The sequence below is a fragment of the Ovis aries genome, chromosome 24, assembly GCF_016772045.2.
Source record: "Ovis aries strain OAR_USU_Benz2616 breed Rambouillet chromosome 24, ARS-UI_Ramb_v3.0, whole genome shotgun sequence".
NCBI lineage: Eukaryota > Metazoa > Chordata > Mammalia > Artiodactyla > Bovidae > Ovis > Ovis aries.
This window is the reverse complement of record NC_056077.1, coordinates 1,566,875-1,582,599: the sequence shown is the minus strand read 5'-3', so window position 1 is coordinate 1,582,599 and position 15,725 is coordinate 1,566,875. Positions and strand designations below refer to the sequence as shown.

Below are 15,725 nucleotides of genomic sequence, written 5' to 3'. Positions count from 1 at the left end.
TCCTCCGGCACCTTGGGCCTTTGCTTTCCTCATTTGTCAAACAGAAATAGCAGCAGAGGAGCCCAGCCCTCAGCAGGGGCCGGGGGCCGTCCTAGAGAGGAGAAGCAAGTGCTGGTTGAGTCAGCGGCAGCTCCTCCATTCCAGGGGAGAGGAAGTGGGGGCCGTCACCGGGGGCCTCCAGGGGCCTCGGGAGGGGCTCTTTGGGGACTGCTTTGGCCCCAGCAGGTTGGAAGTGTAAGCTCATCCTCATGTGACCCCACAGCAGGCAGAGGGCAGGGAGGGCGCCCCTGGCCCCAGCCTGTACCCCAGACCTCAGGCTGAAGGATCTACCTGGCCCCAGACCCCCAACAATACTCTGAGCTCAAGGCACAGTGAGAGGGCAGCTCGGGGCATGCAGGGGCGTCAGGGCGCAAGACACCCTGCCTGAGGGGGTCAGGGCTTGGTGGGGCCCCTGGAGAAGTGGGTTTACCCTCAGGGCTTGGGCTGGACAGGGTCTGGCAGGCAGCAGGAGGGGCTTTCCCTCCTTAGGGCCAGGAGAAAAGCACCAGGCTCTGGGTCGCCACTCTGATGGCTGCTGATGGGCAGGGACAGGGGGCCGCAGAGGTGAGGGGGGTCCTGTGAGGCCAGGGCACCACCATCATTATAAAAAGGTATTGATTTGGCTGCACCAGGTCTTAGTTGGCACATGCGAGATCTTCCATCTTCCTTGCGCCACGTGGAATCTTTAAGTGCGGCATGCAAACTCTCAGTTGTAGCAAGTGGGATGATCTAGTTTCCTGACCAGGGATCAAATCCAGGCTCCCTGCAAGGAGAGCTGGGAGTCTTGGCCACAGGAAGTCCTCTGCCATAGGTTTAATAAGGCATGAATCCCGCCCTCTGGGGTCAGTCCCTGAATTGCAGGCACAGCTCCTACGACTCTGACCCCCACGCCAGTGGAAGGACTGTGGCAGGCAAAGTGGGGAGGGAGGTGGACCCCAGGGAACTTCTGGGCACATGGCCAAGGGGTTCAGCCAGGGTCCCTGCCTGCCCGGGGCTGGAGGACCCTGAGGAACTGCAGGAATCTGGCCTGGGTGCTGGTTCTGCCAGCGGAGGAGGGGGCTCCAGGTGGGCGAGGGTCCAGCCCAGGTGTGGCACCTGGCCTGGGACACTTAGCAGAAGCCCATCGTGTGTATGTGGGGGGAGAGGGGGTCCTCCACCTGTGCAGGTGGGGCCTGTGCAGGGCTGGGGCTACGGGGCCTCAGGCCCGAGGTTTCCATGGGGCTGCAGGGGGCACAGAGCAGCCCCCTAGTCAGGACGTGTGGGTGTCCTTGAGGCTGGGCCGATGGACTGCAGGCTGGGAGAGGGCTGGGTGCCTGCTCCTCTGAACACACCCTTCTGCACATGGGAGGTGGAGGCACTCGTACTGGCTCTGGGGCCCCCGGTCCTTCCCTCAGGTGAGAAAGACCACCTTGGGATGGGTCACCTGTAAGAGGCCTAGGGAGGAAGGACCCAGGCCTGGGCACTGCGACTATTTTTTGCTGCTCCCTTATTACTTTCTAAGTGTGTTTGTCAGTCAGTCGTGTCCAACTCTTTGCGACCTCATGGACTGTAGCCCGTCAGGCTCCTCTGTTCCAGAATTCTCCAGGCAAGAACACTGGAGTGGGCAGCCATTCCCTTCTCCAGGGGATCTTCCCGACCAAGGGATTGAACCTGGGTCTCCCACATTGCAGGCAGATTCTTTACCATCTGAACCACCCACTTTCCCAACTGATGCCTGAGATTTCGGGCCAGGTGGCAAAGCCCATGTGTCTGAGAACTTGGGGTGGAGGAGGCCCAGTGCTCCCGCCTCTCTGCCTGGCCCACAGCCTCCGCAGACGGGACCACGGTGGTCTGGAGGCCTCCAGATGAACCTCCTGATTCGCTGGGGCAGGACACCCCCAGACTCAGCGCCAGTGTCACCTGGGGACAGACCTGGACCAGCACTCCTTGGGCCTCTCCCTGCTGGAGCTGGCTGAGACCGGTTCGAGCCAGCCCAAGTCAGTGTTCAGGCCCTCCAACCTGGCAACTCGTCGTCATGGCAACCCCAAGCGGGAGGCAGGGCCTGGTGCGTGGTGGGAGGGCCTCAGGCTGCTGGGTCAGGCACAAGGGCGCGGTGCTGGCTCGGCAGGCAAGGAGAGTCCAGGGAGGTCAGGGGGCCCCAAGAACCAAGAGCCCAGCCAGAAGCCACGCGGGCTCCACGCACAGGGGTTCCTGGGGTAGCAGTGTCCAGCCTGTCCTGTGGTCGAGTTCTCCTGGAAGCCCCAACGTGCGTTCCTTGCTTGGCACCTGTGTAACAGGCTGCCCTGAGCCTGTCCTGGACACGCTGAGGACTCACGCGCACCTTAGCACCCTGGGATGTCGTCCCGGTTCCCTGGGGAGGGCCACCCTGGTGGTGGGAACAGCCCCACCTGCTCCAGCAGGCGAGACTTGGGGGACAGGGCCAGGGGTCAGCACTGGACACGGGCCGCCTGGGCTGCCGGCGCTCTGACCTCGATATACACACTCGACCTTGGCTCTAGGGAATGTCACCCCGACACCTGCAGGTCGCTGCGCCTCTGACGCTGGAGGCCGAGGGAGGAGGGACCCGCCAGCCGGGCTCCTTGGGGGCAGGGCGGGAGGAAAGGACTCGAGCAGGCAGCGGTTATCAGAAACATTTTAATCAGAAGATTTTAGATACAGCCCACAGTTCCTTACACGTTATGAGGCGCCTCATGCTGGGGACACACGCTCTTCCCTTACAGTAGAGACAGGGTGGTCACATTTCATAGTTCTTGTTACAAGATTCACATCTTTGTTAAGCCAAGGACTGTGGCACAAAAGTACATTTCATTAGCCAAAGTCACGACGATTTGCTAGAAACACTGATTGCCTTAGAATGCTTTAAGTAGAAAATAGATTGAATTTCCGTATGTATTAACCATATACACGGGTAACTATTACGAAGAATAGTTCAGTCATTACAAAATAAGACGTTCTATGAGAAGTTACAGATACACAGCCTGTGGACCCCCAAAGGCCCTCTGTGCCTACGTATGGGTGTCAGCAGCTCATGCAAGTCCAGCCCAGCGAGAGGTCGTGCCACGCGGGCCTTGGAGCCACGGCCCCCAGCTTCCAGCACAATCCTGTCACTGGGCGGTAGGACGGGTCGGGGTGATTAGTCCTCCTCGGGCTCCTGGAGCATCCGTCACCTGCTCTCAGCCTGTGGGTGGAGCCACAGGCACCAGTCTGCCAGTGAGGGTGAGGGTCCGCAGGGTGGGAGGGCAGCCTGACCCGGGCCTCGGCGGGACCTGGGGGCCAGGTCCTGCCTCTGTGGTTCCGGGGTCCAGGACCCGGGCCCAAGCTCGCCTGCCTTATCCCGTCTCCATCTTCGGGACCCCTGAGCGGGCGGACACACTTCTGACAGCATCCCGGAGCCTCCAGAGGAGCGGTCTCAGGTGCCCACGCTTCCGCAGCAGGGAGGGGCCTGTGGGGCGGCGGCTGCGCTTTCGGGGCAGGGGCAGGGGTGTGGGGCTCCGCTCACCGCGCAGGCCTCACTGCAGTCTGGGCCCCATCGCCCGGCCCGGCAGCCTTCAGCCACACATCGGCACTGGGGGGGAGCCGCCTAGACCATGGTCCTCCCGCCTGCCCGGCCTGGGCCTGCAAGCTTGACAAGCGTCTGGATGCCAGTTCCGGCCTGAGCAGACCTGACCCTCCGGCGCCCGCAGCCCCGAGCCTGACGTGGCAGGGAGAGAATGCCCAGCACTGTTAACAGAGGACGGGCTGGGGGCACACGGAGGCCACCTCCTCACTTTTAATGATGATAATGCAACGAACACCTTTATATAAACAGTTTATTTACTCTAAACAGCAACACAGACAAACGCCATATAAACACAAAGGAAGTGATGCGGAAACGCGACGCTGGCTGGCTGGCTGGCTGGCTGGGGCGCTGGGGCGCTGGGGGCGGGCGGCTCTGCTTTCCGGTGTCGGGCGGCCAGCGGGAGGCTAAGTGCAGCTCTGGGCGGCGTGGAGCATGCCTGCGTCCGCGAGCGAAGGGAACGCGCTCCTCGGGACTCATCCAAGTATAAAAGTTTATAATTTTACAGCAGTTGAAATACTGACATCAATATTAAAATAAAAGCAAGTTTTACATAACAATCAAAAATACAAAAGACTGAAGGAAGAGACCCTGTATGAAAAACTGGGCGATTCAGCGAGCCGAGACTGTACCAGTGGCGGAAATGGAAAATGGCGCCCGCCCACCCTCCCCAGGTGACCAGTAATTGTAGAGCAACGTTAGATTTGCAAAAATGTTGTAAACAAGTTCTTGCCAAACCAATCCCTTCCTTTTACGATGCCACAGGTCGCTGCTTATGAGGGAGCAAACTTCTTGGCTTGTGCTCGAACCCTTTTCTCATATTCCACTCTGTTTTGGCTGAGGAGGTCAAAAGAGAGACGTGTTAGAAGGTGCAGCTGCCGCCCAAGCTGCTCCGGGAGCCTGCGGCAGCCTGTGGGCTCACCAGTCAGCAGGGAGCAGCAGCTCCTCTGTCTCTGAGGCAGCCTCCACCACCCTGGTCAGTGGAGGAGACAAAGCGTCCGCACACCTGCCTCAAAACCAGACAAGCCCCGGGGGTCTGCCCCTGGCTCTCAGCGCTGCATGTAGGAAGCTTACGGCGGGAGGCTCCAGGGTGAGAACCACCACTGATGAAACGGGCACTGTGCCCCAGGGGGGAGACGACACTCACAACTGAGGCTCGTCAGGGATGCGCACATACGTGTGTGAAAGGAAGCCAGGGCCCCTCCCTCAAGCTGTGCTCTCAACAAGCGTGACCCCTCAGCGAGCCGACCCCAGCCTGAGGCCCAGTGGTCACCTCCAGCCAGGCGTGGGGAGGCAAAAGCTGTCCCGCTGAGCCCCTGCCTGCACCGTCCCTAGGGAATGGCCGCAGCACCTGCAGCGGGACAGCTCGAGCCGAGCACAAGGCAGAGCGACCGGAGCCTGCAGCAGGCAGTGCGCCCCAGGGGACGCAGGCGTGCGGGCCAGCACTGGCCACGCCACTGGGGAGGCCTCGGGCGCGGACGCCGCGGAGTGGTGTCCCCACAGCACCCGGCCGCACACCGCCACCAACACGGAAACCCAGGAAAACCGGCCTGAGGCACTGTTCCCCAAGCTCACGGGTACAGGAGACTCCCTGACTTTATGGGCCACGCTCCTGTTGCAGGGATCAGCTGGGGTGCGTACCCACTGGCCCTACCTGCTAAGGGTGCAGAACTCAGCACCCAGCAGCCAACTCTGGGTCAGGCAGAAGTCACTGTACACCCAACCTGGCAGTGAGAACGTGCTCGCTAGAACCATGAGTGATGCTCCCAACAGGGGCCCAAGGAGGCAGGGGGACTGAAGGCTGGAGGCGAGCAGGCCGGGGGCTCAGGGACTGGACCTCTGCCCTGCTGGCAGGCACCGTGCTGCCCTTGGCCAGTACTGGGCCCAGCCCGGGGACCTGAGCCATTCTGGGGAAGTAACTTGGTGCTTCTCTTGGGGGACTCGGGCAGCTGGGGTGCTGGCCGTTCAGCGGGCCTGAGGACAGCCCCAGCCTCGGCTTCGCCCCCTCCCCATGCTCTCCAGGAAGGACAGGCCCTGGGTGCCAGGCCATCACGGCACCAGGGCTCCTTTCCCCAGCCCCCTCAGGGAAGGGTGGGGCCAGGGTGTCAGAGCCCCCAGCCTGGCTGAAGGCCCCGCCCAGGCCAGCCTGGGAAGGACAGAAGCGCCAGGTGTTAACGGCTGCTTCCCGACTCCATCACCCCAGCCTCCTCCCTCAGCGCCGACCCTGGACACAGGCCCCGAGGGACACGCAGCAAAGGGCTGGGCATGAAGCAGACGCCTGCCTTTGTACCCTACTGCCGCCCCCGCCCCCTGGAAAAGCACCAAGCCCCAGCGGGACAGGGAAGAGGGGCTGGGAGACCGGGGGCGGCAGCAAGGGCAAGGCGGGAGGCTGGGGTCCCTGGTTGAGTGGGCCACCGGTCACCCCTCCTCCAGGGCCCACACCCAGAGGAACGTTCCCCCTGAGCTGGATCAGGGCTCAGACAAAGCGGTCAGCCCCCGAGTGCCGCCTCCTGACACCCCGTCACCCACTCCCCTGCCCGCCAGGGGCGGCCTAGACTGGCCTTCAGGGAGGCCAAGGAGAGGGCGCAGCGAGTGAGTGGGTCACTACTGACCAGTAGATCGTGTAGGCCTCTGCTTGAGCTGGGTCTTGGATATTTGGTTCGTTTAGAAGTTCCTGTATTCCTAATAAGATCTGCACGAGAGAAAACACAGCGGTGGGAAGGGCAGGCTCTCTGGCCGTGGGCTGGGCCCACTGGGGGGTGGGGTGGGGTGGGCACGTACCTGCTTGATGGTGATGGCTGGCCGCCAGTCCTTGTCCTCCTCCAGGATGGACAGGCACACCGTGCCCGAGGGGTACACGTTTGGGTGGAACAGCGGCGGTTCAAACTTGCCTGGAGCACAGGGAGGGAGGAGACGTTTCTGGAGGCAGGTGTCCCCTGCACAGGGCCCACCGCTTCCCTGGCGCCCCTCCCCCACACCAGGTGGGAAAAACTAACCGGCCCCAGGGAGGCGGCGGGGGGAAGCGAGCAGGCCACCGGACAGGCCCAGAAGGCAGGCCCTGCTGTGAGGGGGTGGGGTGGGGTGGCATCAGAGCACCGCGCCCTGGGCGGGACCCCTGCCCCAGGGCCTCCCAGTGGCCTGGCTCAGGAAGAAGGCAAAGAGTCCCTGCAGCGGGAGGCGAGAGGCCGGGGATGGGGGGGCACCGGGCAGAAATGCAAGGGCCCTTCCCCACCAGCGGCCATTTTCAAATTCATCCTGCTTCAAAACCAGAGGCTTTTAGGACCACAGGCTCTTTCTTCAAGAACAAAAAACATAGTTCGCCTTCTTTAAGGAAAAAGATACACATACAAAATTGGAAAAGCCTGCCACCCTGAGCCCCACCGCGGACCGTTCACTCACCTGCTGCTTTGGCCAGTTTTCCTCACCTGGACACTTTCCCCTCTGTCTAAACACGCCACACCCGGAAGAGGGCAGCAAGCGCAGCAGTGTGGTTGACGAGTTACCAAAGGTGAGCACACCCGCTTGTCCAACAGCTCTGAGAAACCTGCCCCCGCCTGGGCTCAGCCCACCCCACTACCACGCAGGCCTCGCTGGCAGGCCTGGGCGCTGGCCTACGAACACCAGGGCACAGCTCAGCCACTATGAATGGAGCCACAAGGCCTCCTCAGCGTGAAACTGCCACTTGAGCAGATGCTGCTGGTTCGCACGGCGGCTGCATCAATTCACACGCTGCCAGTGGGTCTTCAGGCTCCCAGGCTTTCCGACCGTGCCAGCCCGGTGGTGCCCGCCGGCCATGGTGCTGATGTGCGGCCCGCCATGCCTGGTCAGGGCTGCTCCTCTGGGAAGCTCTTCCTCGATCTCTGGCACGTCGTTCTTGCTGGCTTGCAGACGCTCTTTGTATACAAACACGCAGGATACAGGCCCACGGTCAGGTGTCTGTCCGCCACTTCGAGTCCGTCTCTTTGCTCCTTTAGTCGTGCTTTTTGGTAGATGTCGCTTCCCATCTTTAACTGAACCTGAGGCAGCGATCTTGCTTCTCGTGCAAAGACGCTGGCCTAGCACCAGGACCCCAAGCCCCGCCGTGACCTTACCCCGCCTCACGGGCATGGCTGACCCCAACTGAACATGGTCAGCGCCTCCCGTCTCCGGCACGTGCGGGCCCTCCTTCCCTCTGCGCAGACTGACCTCTGCCCACTGTGCAGACTCAAGGGCTGCCCCAGGTCTCTCTGGGCTTCTGCTGGGCTCCTCAGGGAGCACCAGTCCAGGGACAGGCGTCACGTGCAGCCTCAGGAGGCCTGCCGAGCGCTCTCCAGGGAGCACTCAGGGCCGCTGGGCTGCCCCCCACAGTGTCCACGAGGAGCTGGGTGCCCTCCCGGGCCACCGGCCAGCTGGAGAGCCTCTTCCGCGAAGGGCTGTCCGAGCTGACGGCTGCTTGCTTCTCCTCACCAGCGTGCGGGGGCTCCGGCGAATGTGAGGAAAGAACTGATGACAGACACATCCATCCCTCCTCCTCACGCACACTGCCCCGGGGGAGGGCACAGTCCTGACTCCAGGGCCGCCCAGCTCATCGCTTTCCCCCTGGTATTTCCAGTTAAGGGCTCTCGTCCACCAACATGAGGGAGGCTGTCTCCCCAGCAGCTCCTCTTCCTCTGGGCGCCAGGATCCCCGGGAGTGCCCGTCCCTCTTCTCCCACCCGCCCCCCACCCCAACCAATCGTACGCGGCTGGCCTCTGCTCCGCAGGCCTGCGCCCCTGTCAGGGTGGGCTCCCACCTGACGAGCCCCGGCCTGGGCCTCAGGACCCCCCGGCCCCAGCCAGAGTGCCAAGGCCGGGGCTACTGTCAGCACTTGCCTCCCCCGCGTTTCAGCCCGGGCAGCAGCTGACAGAAGTCTGCCTGATCACACTGGACCCGCAAGCAGAGCCGAGGGCAGGGGCGGCCCCCGCGCCCCCGCGCCCCCGCGCCGCACACGCTCGTCCTGCCAGGGCTTGAGGCGGCCCGGGTCCTTGCCGAGGCCTCTTTTTTTGGCCACACTGCAGGGCTTGTGGGATCTTAGTCCCCCAACCAGGGACTGAACCCCTGCCTGCAGTGGTGAAAGCGTGGAGTCCTAACCGCTGGACCGCCAGGGAATTCCCTTTAAAATTATTTTCTATGTTTTTTTCCAGCAGTGAGGCCTTACATCGGTTGGATTTACCCAGTGGTATTTGATGCGTGTAGTATACTTTAGAAGATGCCATCTCTGGTAATCACAGGAAAATAGACTTTTGTGAACTGCTCTTTCATTCAGCAGCCTTAGACTTGGAGAAATACTGGCTGTAGGCTTGTCCTCCAATTCCACGGGGGTTTCCTCTTCCGGTCTGGCTGGATCAGCTTGGAATTCCAACACAGGGTGGGACAGATGAAGAAAGCTGCTACAATTTATCTCATTTCTTAAAGATGTTCTTTAAGGTAGTAACTATGTGGCAAAAAACTGAAGCAGCAAAGAACAACCCAAATGAAGTCAGTCTCCTGCCGAGGGGCTGACTGTCTTCAGAAATTCTCCCAGCCTTGCCTTTGTAACAGACAACACTCCTGAATCACCAAGCACCAGACTGAATGCCGACACAGTCTTGCCCGACGCGCTGGGCATGAGCTAATGCGCTCAACGAACCAGCCGCAGCGTTTGCTGATTTCCAGCTGCCAAGAGGAGGGGCCTGGCCCTGCCTGAGCTCTGCGGACCTGCTTGTGGAGGTCTGCCTCAGCACCACCTTAGACACAGCCGGGCCTGCTCCTCCCGCGCCTTCTCTGGAGGCGCCAATGCGCCACCCACACAGGGTCAATACACAGAACCACCAGGTATTAAATCCCAACAGGCGACAAAACCCGAAGCAGTGGAGGCTCCAGACCGCAGCCCTTCCACACACCTGCCTCCCTCCAGGGCTGGAAGATGGTGGCAGCTAGTCCCTGCAGGGCACCAAGGGTCCAGGGACCCCAGGGATGAGAGTCTGGTTCTGAGATCTGAGCCTGTTACGTGCACTCCCGCCACTGGGGTGGAAACACACACCCACTGCCCACCTCGGGGAGCAAAGGTTCTAGCGGAGCCGCCAGGAGCAGATGGGAACACAAGCGTGGCTCCCCGGGCCCAGGCTCTCCAGGGGGACCTGGACCGCCCGCTGAACACGGCGGGAGCGGCTGACTCCTGAGGACCTCGTCCTACTTACATTTTGGCGGTGAGGATGGGTAATCGTCTTTGAACAGCATCCGTAGTTTAAACAAGCCTCCTTCCCATGGGGTCTGTTGGGCAATGAAACTGTGATCAGGAGTGCTGGTGGCCAGTCCCCAGAGGGGCAAGGGAGCCAGGGGCTCCGGAGCACCCCCAGGAGGAGGGCCCCTAGGCAGCTCCCCGGGACTCCTGGGGCCTCTATGGCCCCAAGGGGAGACGGAAAGGGCCTTCCCTGGGGAAGTACCTGGCCCTGGACCCACACCAGCAGGTGTGGTAAAGACTCACGGAGGGGGCTCCCTGGGAGGGACATTCTGTGAAGCCACCCCCAGACACCCCACGGGCCCAGGCAGCCTCCCGGCTCCACAGCGCATCCCCCCACCGCCACTCCTGCTGCACCTTCGTGCCAACCACAGGGAGGGGTGCGGGGTCGGAGCCCTGTCACCGCCCGGGCACCTCAGTGGTCTCCTTCCTTCCGCCCCCGAAGCCCACAAAAGCTTCCAACGTGCCAGTTCCAGTGTACCCAGCGGCGCTGTGGCGCCGAGTGAAGGACACCAGGCCGACAGAGGTCGCTTCTGCATCTAAGGATCTGCCAGGGTCCGAGGCTCAAAGCCCCTCCGCCTCAGCCCTGGGAGCACCGCTTCAGCCTCAGCACGTCCCCCTCCACCCCTCCAGGGCTCCCCCTGCTCCCAGACACAGGGCCCCACGGTGCACTCCCCACCTGCTGCAGCCCAGCTCCTCTCTGAAGTAAGACTGCCCAGGGGGCACATGTCACCCTAACCTTGTCCCCTGGCCAGGGGACGGGACCAGGGCCTGCCTGGGTCCTTCTGAAGGGGCGGCCCCTCTTACCCCCTTCTTCCCAGGAATGGCGCACTCCCAATTCATGAGGTTCATCGTGCCATCAGGGTTCTTTGTTGGGACGGCCACGAAACCCTGAGAGGGAAGAGCATGAGCGCGTTGGCACCGGGCCCACCCCGGGACCAGCCCTCCAGCGCAGCCCCGGCCAAGCGAGGACCCGCAGGGAGCAGGTATTCCGGGCAGGGGACGCCGTCACCCTGCTGCATGCAGAAATAAAGCTTTCCTTACAAACGGGTGGTCTTTTCTCCAAGCTTTCCTCTCCTGGGCGAGTCTGCTGAGGGCGATCCCCGACATGTTCGCGTCCCTGGAAGAGCCGGGCAGAACGTGTGATGAGCAAAGGTATCTGCGGGCCCTCCGCCCCTCACCCCACGCCTGGCCCAGCCCCAGACTTGATTCTGAGGAGCAAGCAAATGAAGGCCCCCGGCCGCCTCACAGGCTCTCTGGGCATGCTTCCGCCTGGGGTCTGCATGGGGGTCGTGCCTCCTGGGGCGCCCCCAGCGCCCAGTAGCAGCCCTGCCCTCTTTGTCCTGCAACTCCGGCTGGAGTGACAGGGACCGCGATATCACTAGGAGAGGCAGGAGCAAGACAGGGACACCCAGGGGGCCGGCCTGAGACCTGGGGGGCAGTCACTGGGCACAGGGATGTGAGGGTGCTGCCAGAATCCATGCTCGGGCCCAGCCAGGAGGGGAGCCTGTGTTCTGGAAGGCAGCCCTGGGCAGAGAGCAGCTCAATCACATGAGGGGCAGGGGCCACACAAGCCCAGCCTCCAGCAAACTCCACCAGCAGGCCGTCCATGGCCCTGCCACTTCCTCATCTGACACCCCACCCAAGGACCCGCCACCACGCCGCCTGTCCCCTGGACTTTGGGGAAGTCAGCAAAAGGTGCAGTGGACCCTGTAGCCAGGCTGCTGGGGCCCCCAGTCACTTCTGAATGCCCTCCTCACCCCACCTCTGGAACCCAGACCCTCAAGGCTGGGCCATCAGCACACAGATCCATCGCCTGATGCTGTTGGGTCACGTCCCAGGGCGGCTGACCCTGTGCGCCGACCAGACCAGGCACAGGCCCAGGTCAGAACCCCACTGCCCTCGCCGCCCTCCCGCCCACAGGAACCCGGCCCCAGAGGCCACAGAACCTTCTGGGGAATCTGACCCTAAGTGTGTTCGCTGGTCTTCAAGTCCATGGGAACATCAGAGAGTACTCTGAATCAAGTACCTCCACAAGCACGACTTTAACCATACTGAGGGGAGGGTCTCTGAGCCGGGCACATCTGCTGGGGTGGCCAGCTCACCCCACCTTGCGCCTCTGGCAGGGGAGAGGCCCAGCAACTGGAAGCTCCTAGGACAGCAAGCCGTGCCTTCCACAGCCACAAAACAAACTTCCACCAAAGACAGAACAAGAAACCGGCCATACCTCCCAGCGGTGCTGGCCCTGCCCCAAAGCAGGGGACCAAGCCCAGGTCAGAGATGAGAAGGAAAGACCCAGAAGGTAACCTGCCCACTGGGGGCGAAGCCTTAAGTCAAACCGAGGGGTAGAAGGGCCGTTTTTCACCAAGGCCCCTGGCCCACCATCACTTGGCTCAGGCTGACCCCCAACTTCTCCAGCAAGCCAAGTGGCGACCTTGTCCCAGCACTGGCTGCTGGTGGCCACTCTGGTGTGCCCACATCTGTGCAGGGGAGCGGGGTCAGGTCAGCAGGTCAACAGCAGAGCCAGGCCCTGGGCGGCTGCTTCTCTGGCTGCTTGTTCCCAGGCCCAGTGGCCTCAAAGAGCCAGAACTCTGTAGGGGTCTGGCTCTTGGACCACTCCCCAATAAGCAAGCATATGGGAGGCGGGGCTGGGATTGCCACCACAAACTCCAGCCTCACCCAGGAGCCCAGGGTCCAGGAAGTGGGGTGACTTACTGCAGACACCAGACAACTGGGTGCTGTGAGTTGTCAAGAAACACGGAGACTTGTGTCAACACAAGGGAAAGCGAGCGTGAAACTCTAGCTCCCACGCAGGAGGCCTGGTGACAGGAGCTGCTGCCCGGCTCTGACCACTGAGGACACTCTTCAAAGGCTCTAACCCTGCCCAACCTCAAGATCAAGTCCCAAGCAAGAAGGCCCACACCCCAAAGAGAATTTCTCTTTGCCACCCCCGAACCTCCAGTCCTGGCCCGCTCACCTCCTCCTCATCTGTGGACCTGATGGACAGGACCCTGTCTGGGGTCTCCTTCCCTACACGTGCACACCCATCTGGTATTTTCATTCATTCATGTGATATAAGTTGAAGACCACAAGTGCGGCTGCCCGAAGGCTGACGTGGGCGTGCTGGTGCCCCTGGGTCCTAGTGGTGGTTGCTGGCCACCTGGGCACTGCCTGCAGCACCAGACTGTCCACAAACAGGACAGAGTGGGAGATGCTGGGGTCACTTCCCTCAGGTGGGGAGCTGGCAGAGCAGAGGGGAGTGCCAAGCAGCTTTCAAGTCCATGGGAACATGAGGGCAGTAATCCTGAAGCCTGAAAACCCTTCACTTCACATCACCCTTCTAAACAGAACTTGCCCCCGCCTCATCACCAGGGCAGATGGGAACGCCTCTCCCTCCCCTGGTGGGGGCTTAGGGATGTGCGGAAATCCTACAGGAGCCCCTCACGGGCCAGGACCACCTCTAAACTGTCCCACACGGGAGCTCAGTGGCAGAGACAAGCAGCCTGGCTCTCCGTGCACTGTGAAGTTCCTGCTGAGTCTGCGCTCAGCAAGGCTTCAAGACTGGTTCCTGGAGCCTGGGCAGCACATGGGTTCTGGAATGGGCAAGCTGGCACTCGAGGGCTCTGGAGCGGCATGGCTAGGCCAGGATGTAGAAAAGGCCGGTGGGGTGATCCTCAGTGCCGCATGCCTGCTGACCGCATGCCAGGACCCCGCCACAGGCCACCTCTTCTACTGACAAGGAACAAAGCCGCCTCAGCAGACCCTGTTGGGGCGCCAGCTGTGACTGTCTCAGGTGCAGAAAGTAATGGGAGGGGTGTCCCACAAGAGCTGCTGCAACCCCGTCCTTGGGGGTGAGAACCAAACTGGGCACCTGAAAGACAGATGCTGCAGCCATGGCGGAGTCACAGGCGCACACCTGCCCCCGCCCAGAGAGAGGCTGGCCTCGCTGCCCAGGAGAAAGCAGCCAATTTGCTACATTTTAATTACAACACGGAACCACTCCTTCAGCATCCCACTTAGAATCCAATCAGCTTTTCCCAACTGACAGGGAGGCACTTAAGGAGCTGTTAAGTGTGCGCAGTCTTCAGGGCAGCAAAATCACTAAGAGGCAAAGATCGGGTATCTATGACCTGCTAGAGACAGCCTGAAGCACAGGATCCGGGTCTGGGGCAGACCCTTGAAGTCTGCAGCCACCCTTCTCCAGCGTGGGCTGTGCTTGAACCCACGCTTCTCAGATCAATCTCTGAAGCCACTTACCGGCTGCAGGTGAGGGCCAACGGCTTCCCTCTTCCCCTTCAACCTTCTCACCGGTAAAACGGGCGATAGCACTGTGAGCCCAGAGGTCGGCCCAGGATGAAACCGATAGAGGCTCGCGGCCCTTGGTGGGCTTTCCCACCCAAACGTAAGCTCGCCAGGAGAAGGAAGGCACTGGCTTCACCTGCGCTCAGGAGATCCTCCAGCCCAGGGGCACTTCCCTGGTCTTTCCTGACACGCCTCCCAGGACGCCCAGCTGTTTCCAAAGCAAGCCCAAACCCCCAGCGAGACTCACGTGCAGCACGATGCAGAATTCACCCCCAACCCACCCAAAATCAAGTCAGCACAAACGTGGGCTCCTTCTCCCCCTGCTGCTGGGCAGGTTCTCCGTCCAAAGGCAGTTTCCTTGGGAGCAAGAAACACAGAGGACCACGGGCTTAAGAGCAGACCAACGAAAGCCAACTCCGCAAACCGGGGAGAAACTGCCAACGGAGCTTGTTTTCAAATCGTACAAACCAAACCAGTTACTTCTGTGATTCAAGGACAGCTGCTGGCCGTTACCATCAGCCCAGCTAATCATTCCCTCGCCTTCCTCTTACTCGCGAAAACTATCAGCTCCAGCCGCCGTGCAATTGGTATAAAGCGGTCTTGGGACGAGATCTCCCCGTCAAGGGAAGAGCGAACACTCGGTGGGTCCCCCGCAACGGCGAGCGGAGCTCGGAGGCGCAAGAGCTCTGGCTTGTTTTCGTTTCCAGGCATCACACGCCACCCCCAAACGCGCCGGCGCTCCTGCAGCGCGCGGCTTTGCACTCTTTGTGCAGCGCGTCCTCTACCAGGCTGGAACGCGCCACAGGTTCGCGCGCAGACCGTGACCCCGGAAACGCTCCGCCTGAGCGGAGGGCTTGGCGCTCCTGTCAGCGCGGCCCGAGCCGAGCGCGCCGTCGGCCGCCCCGGACGCGACTCGCCCCGAGCGCGCGCCCGGAGAAGACGCCCCCACCTCGCGGGCCGAGGCCGCGGCGGGCCGGGGGCCGGGCTACCCGAAGGGAGCCCGGCGGGCTGGCCCCCGCCGCGGCGTCAGCAGCCCGGGGCGGGCCGGTCCCCGGGAACGGGCCGGGCCGCGCGCGGAGGGCGCCTGCCCGGCCGGACCCGCCGGCAGCGGAGTTTTGGGCCCCCGCGGCCCGGCGCCCGCCCCGCGGCGCTCACCTCGGGCGGCCCGGCCCGGCGAGCGAGGCGTACTAGGCGGCGGCGGCGGCGGCTGCGCTCCCTTTGTCTCGGGACTTCCCTCCCGAGCCCGCTCCGCGCGCAGCCCGAGCGCTCGAGGACCCCGGCGCGGGCGGGGCGGGGCGGGGCCTGCGGGGCCTGCCCGCCGCGCGCCTGGCTCGCACCCCGCCGCCGCCACCGCCAGCCCCGCGCCGCCCGCGCCGCCGAGCGCCGCCCGCTGCCCGTGTCCCGCCGCCGCGCGCCCGCGCCCCGGGCCCCGCTCGGGAGCCCGGCCCGGAGGCGGCTTTCCAGTCAGGCGGCGCCATGGACACCTGCGTCCTTAAAGGGGCCGCGTCCCGGGTGTGAGGGAGCGTCTGCAAACTCCCCTTCGCGGGGCACTGTTCCTCGCGAGGACCGGCCGGGTAGCGGCGGGGAAGC

At 62.7% G+C, this 15,725-nt stretch overlaps 1 protein-coding gene across 5 annotated transcripts; it reads right to left on the bottom strand.

Moving 5' to 3' along the window:
- Nucleotides 1-3,834: 3,834 nt before the first annotated feature.
- UBE2I (ubiquitin conjugating enzyme E2 I) lies at nt 3,835-15,404 on the bottom strand. Of its 5 annotated transcripts, none has more exons than XM_015104002.4 (7): nt 15,291-15,404; nt 10,878-10,953; nt 10,641-10,724; nt 9,793-9,865; nt 6,377-6,486; nt 6,208-6,287; nt 3,835-4,432 (listed from the first exon to the last, which is right to left on the bottom strand). In XM_015104002.4, exons 2-7 carry the CDS (start codon nt 10,941-10,943, stop codon nt 4,369-4,371), a joined length of 477 nt encoding a protein of 158 aa, XP_014959488.1. In that variant the 5' UTR covers nt 10,944-10,953; nt 15,291-15,404; the 3' UTR covers nt 3,835-4,368. The 5 variants fall into 5 exon arrangements, with proteins under 5 accessions (XP_014959488.1, XP_060262240.1, XP_042095731.1 ...); XM_060406257.1 differs by lacking the exon at nt 15,291-15,404 and adding an exon at nt 14,687-14,926; XM_042239797.2 differs by lacking the exon at nt 15,291-15,404 and adding an exon at nt 14,383-14,463.
- Nucleotides 15,405-15,725: the final 321 nt, after the last annotated feature.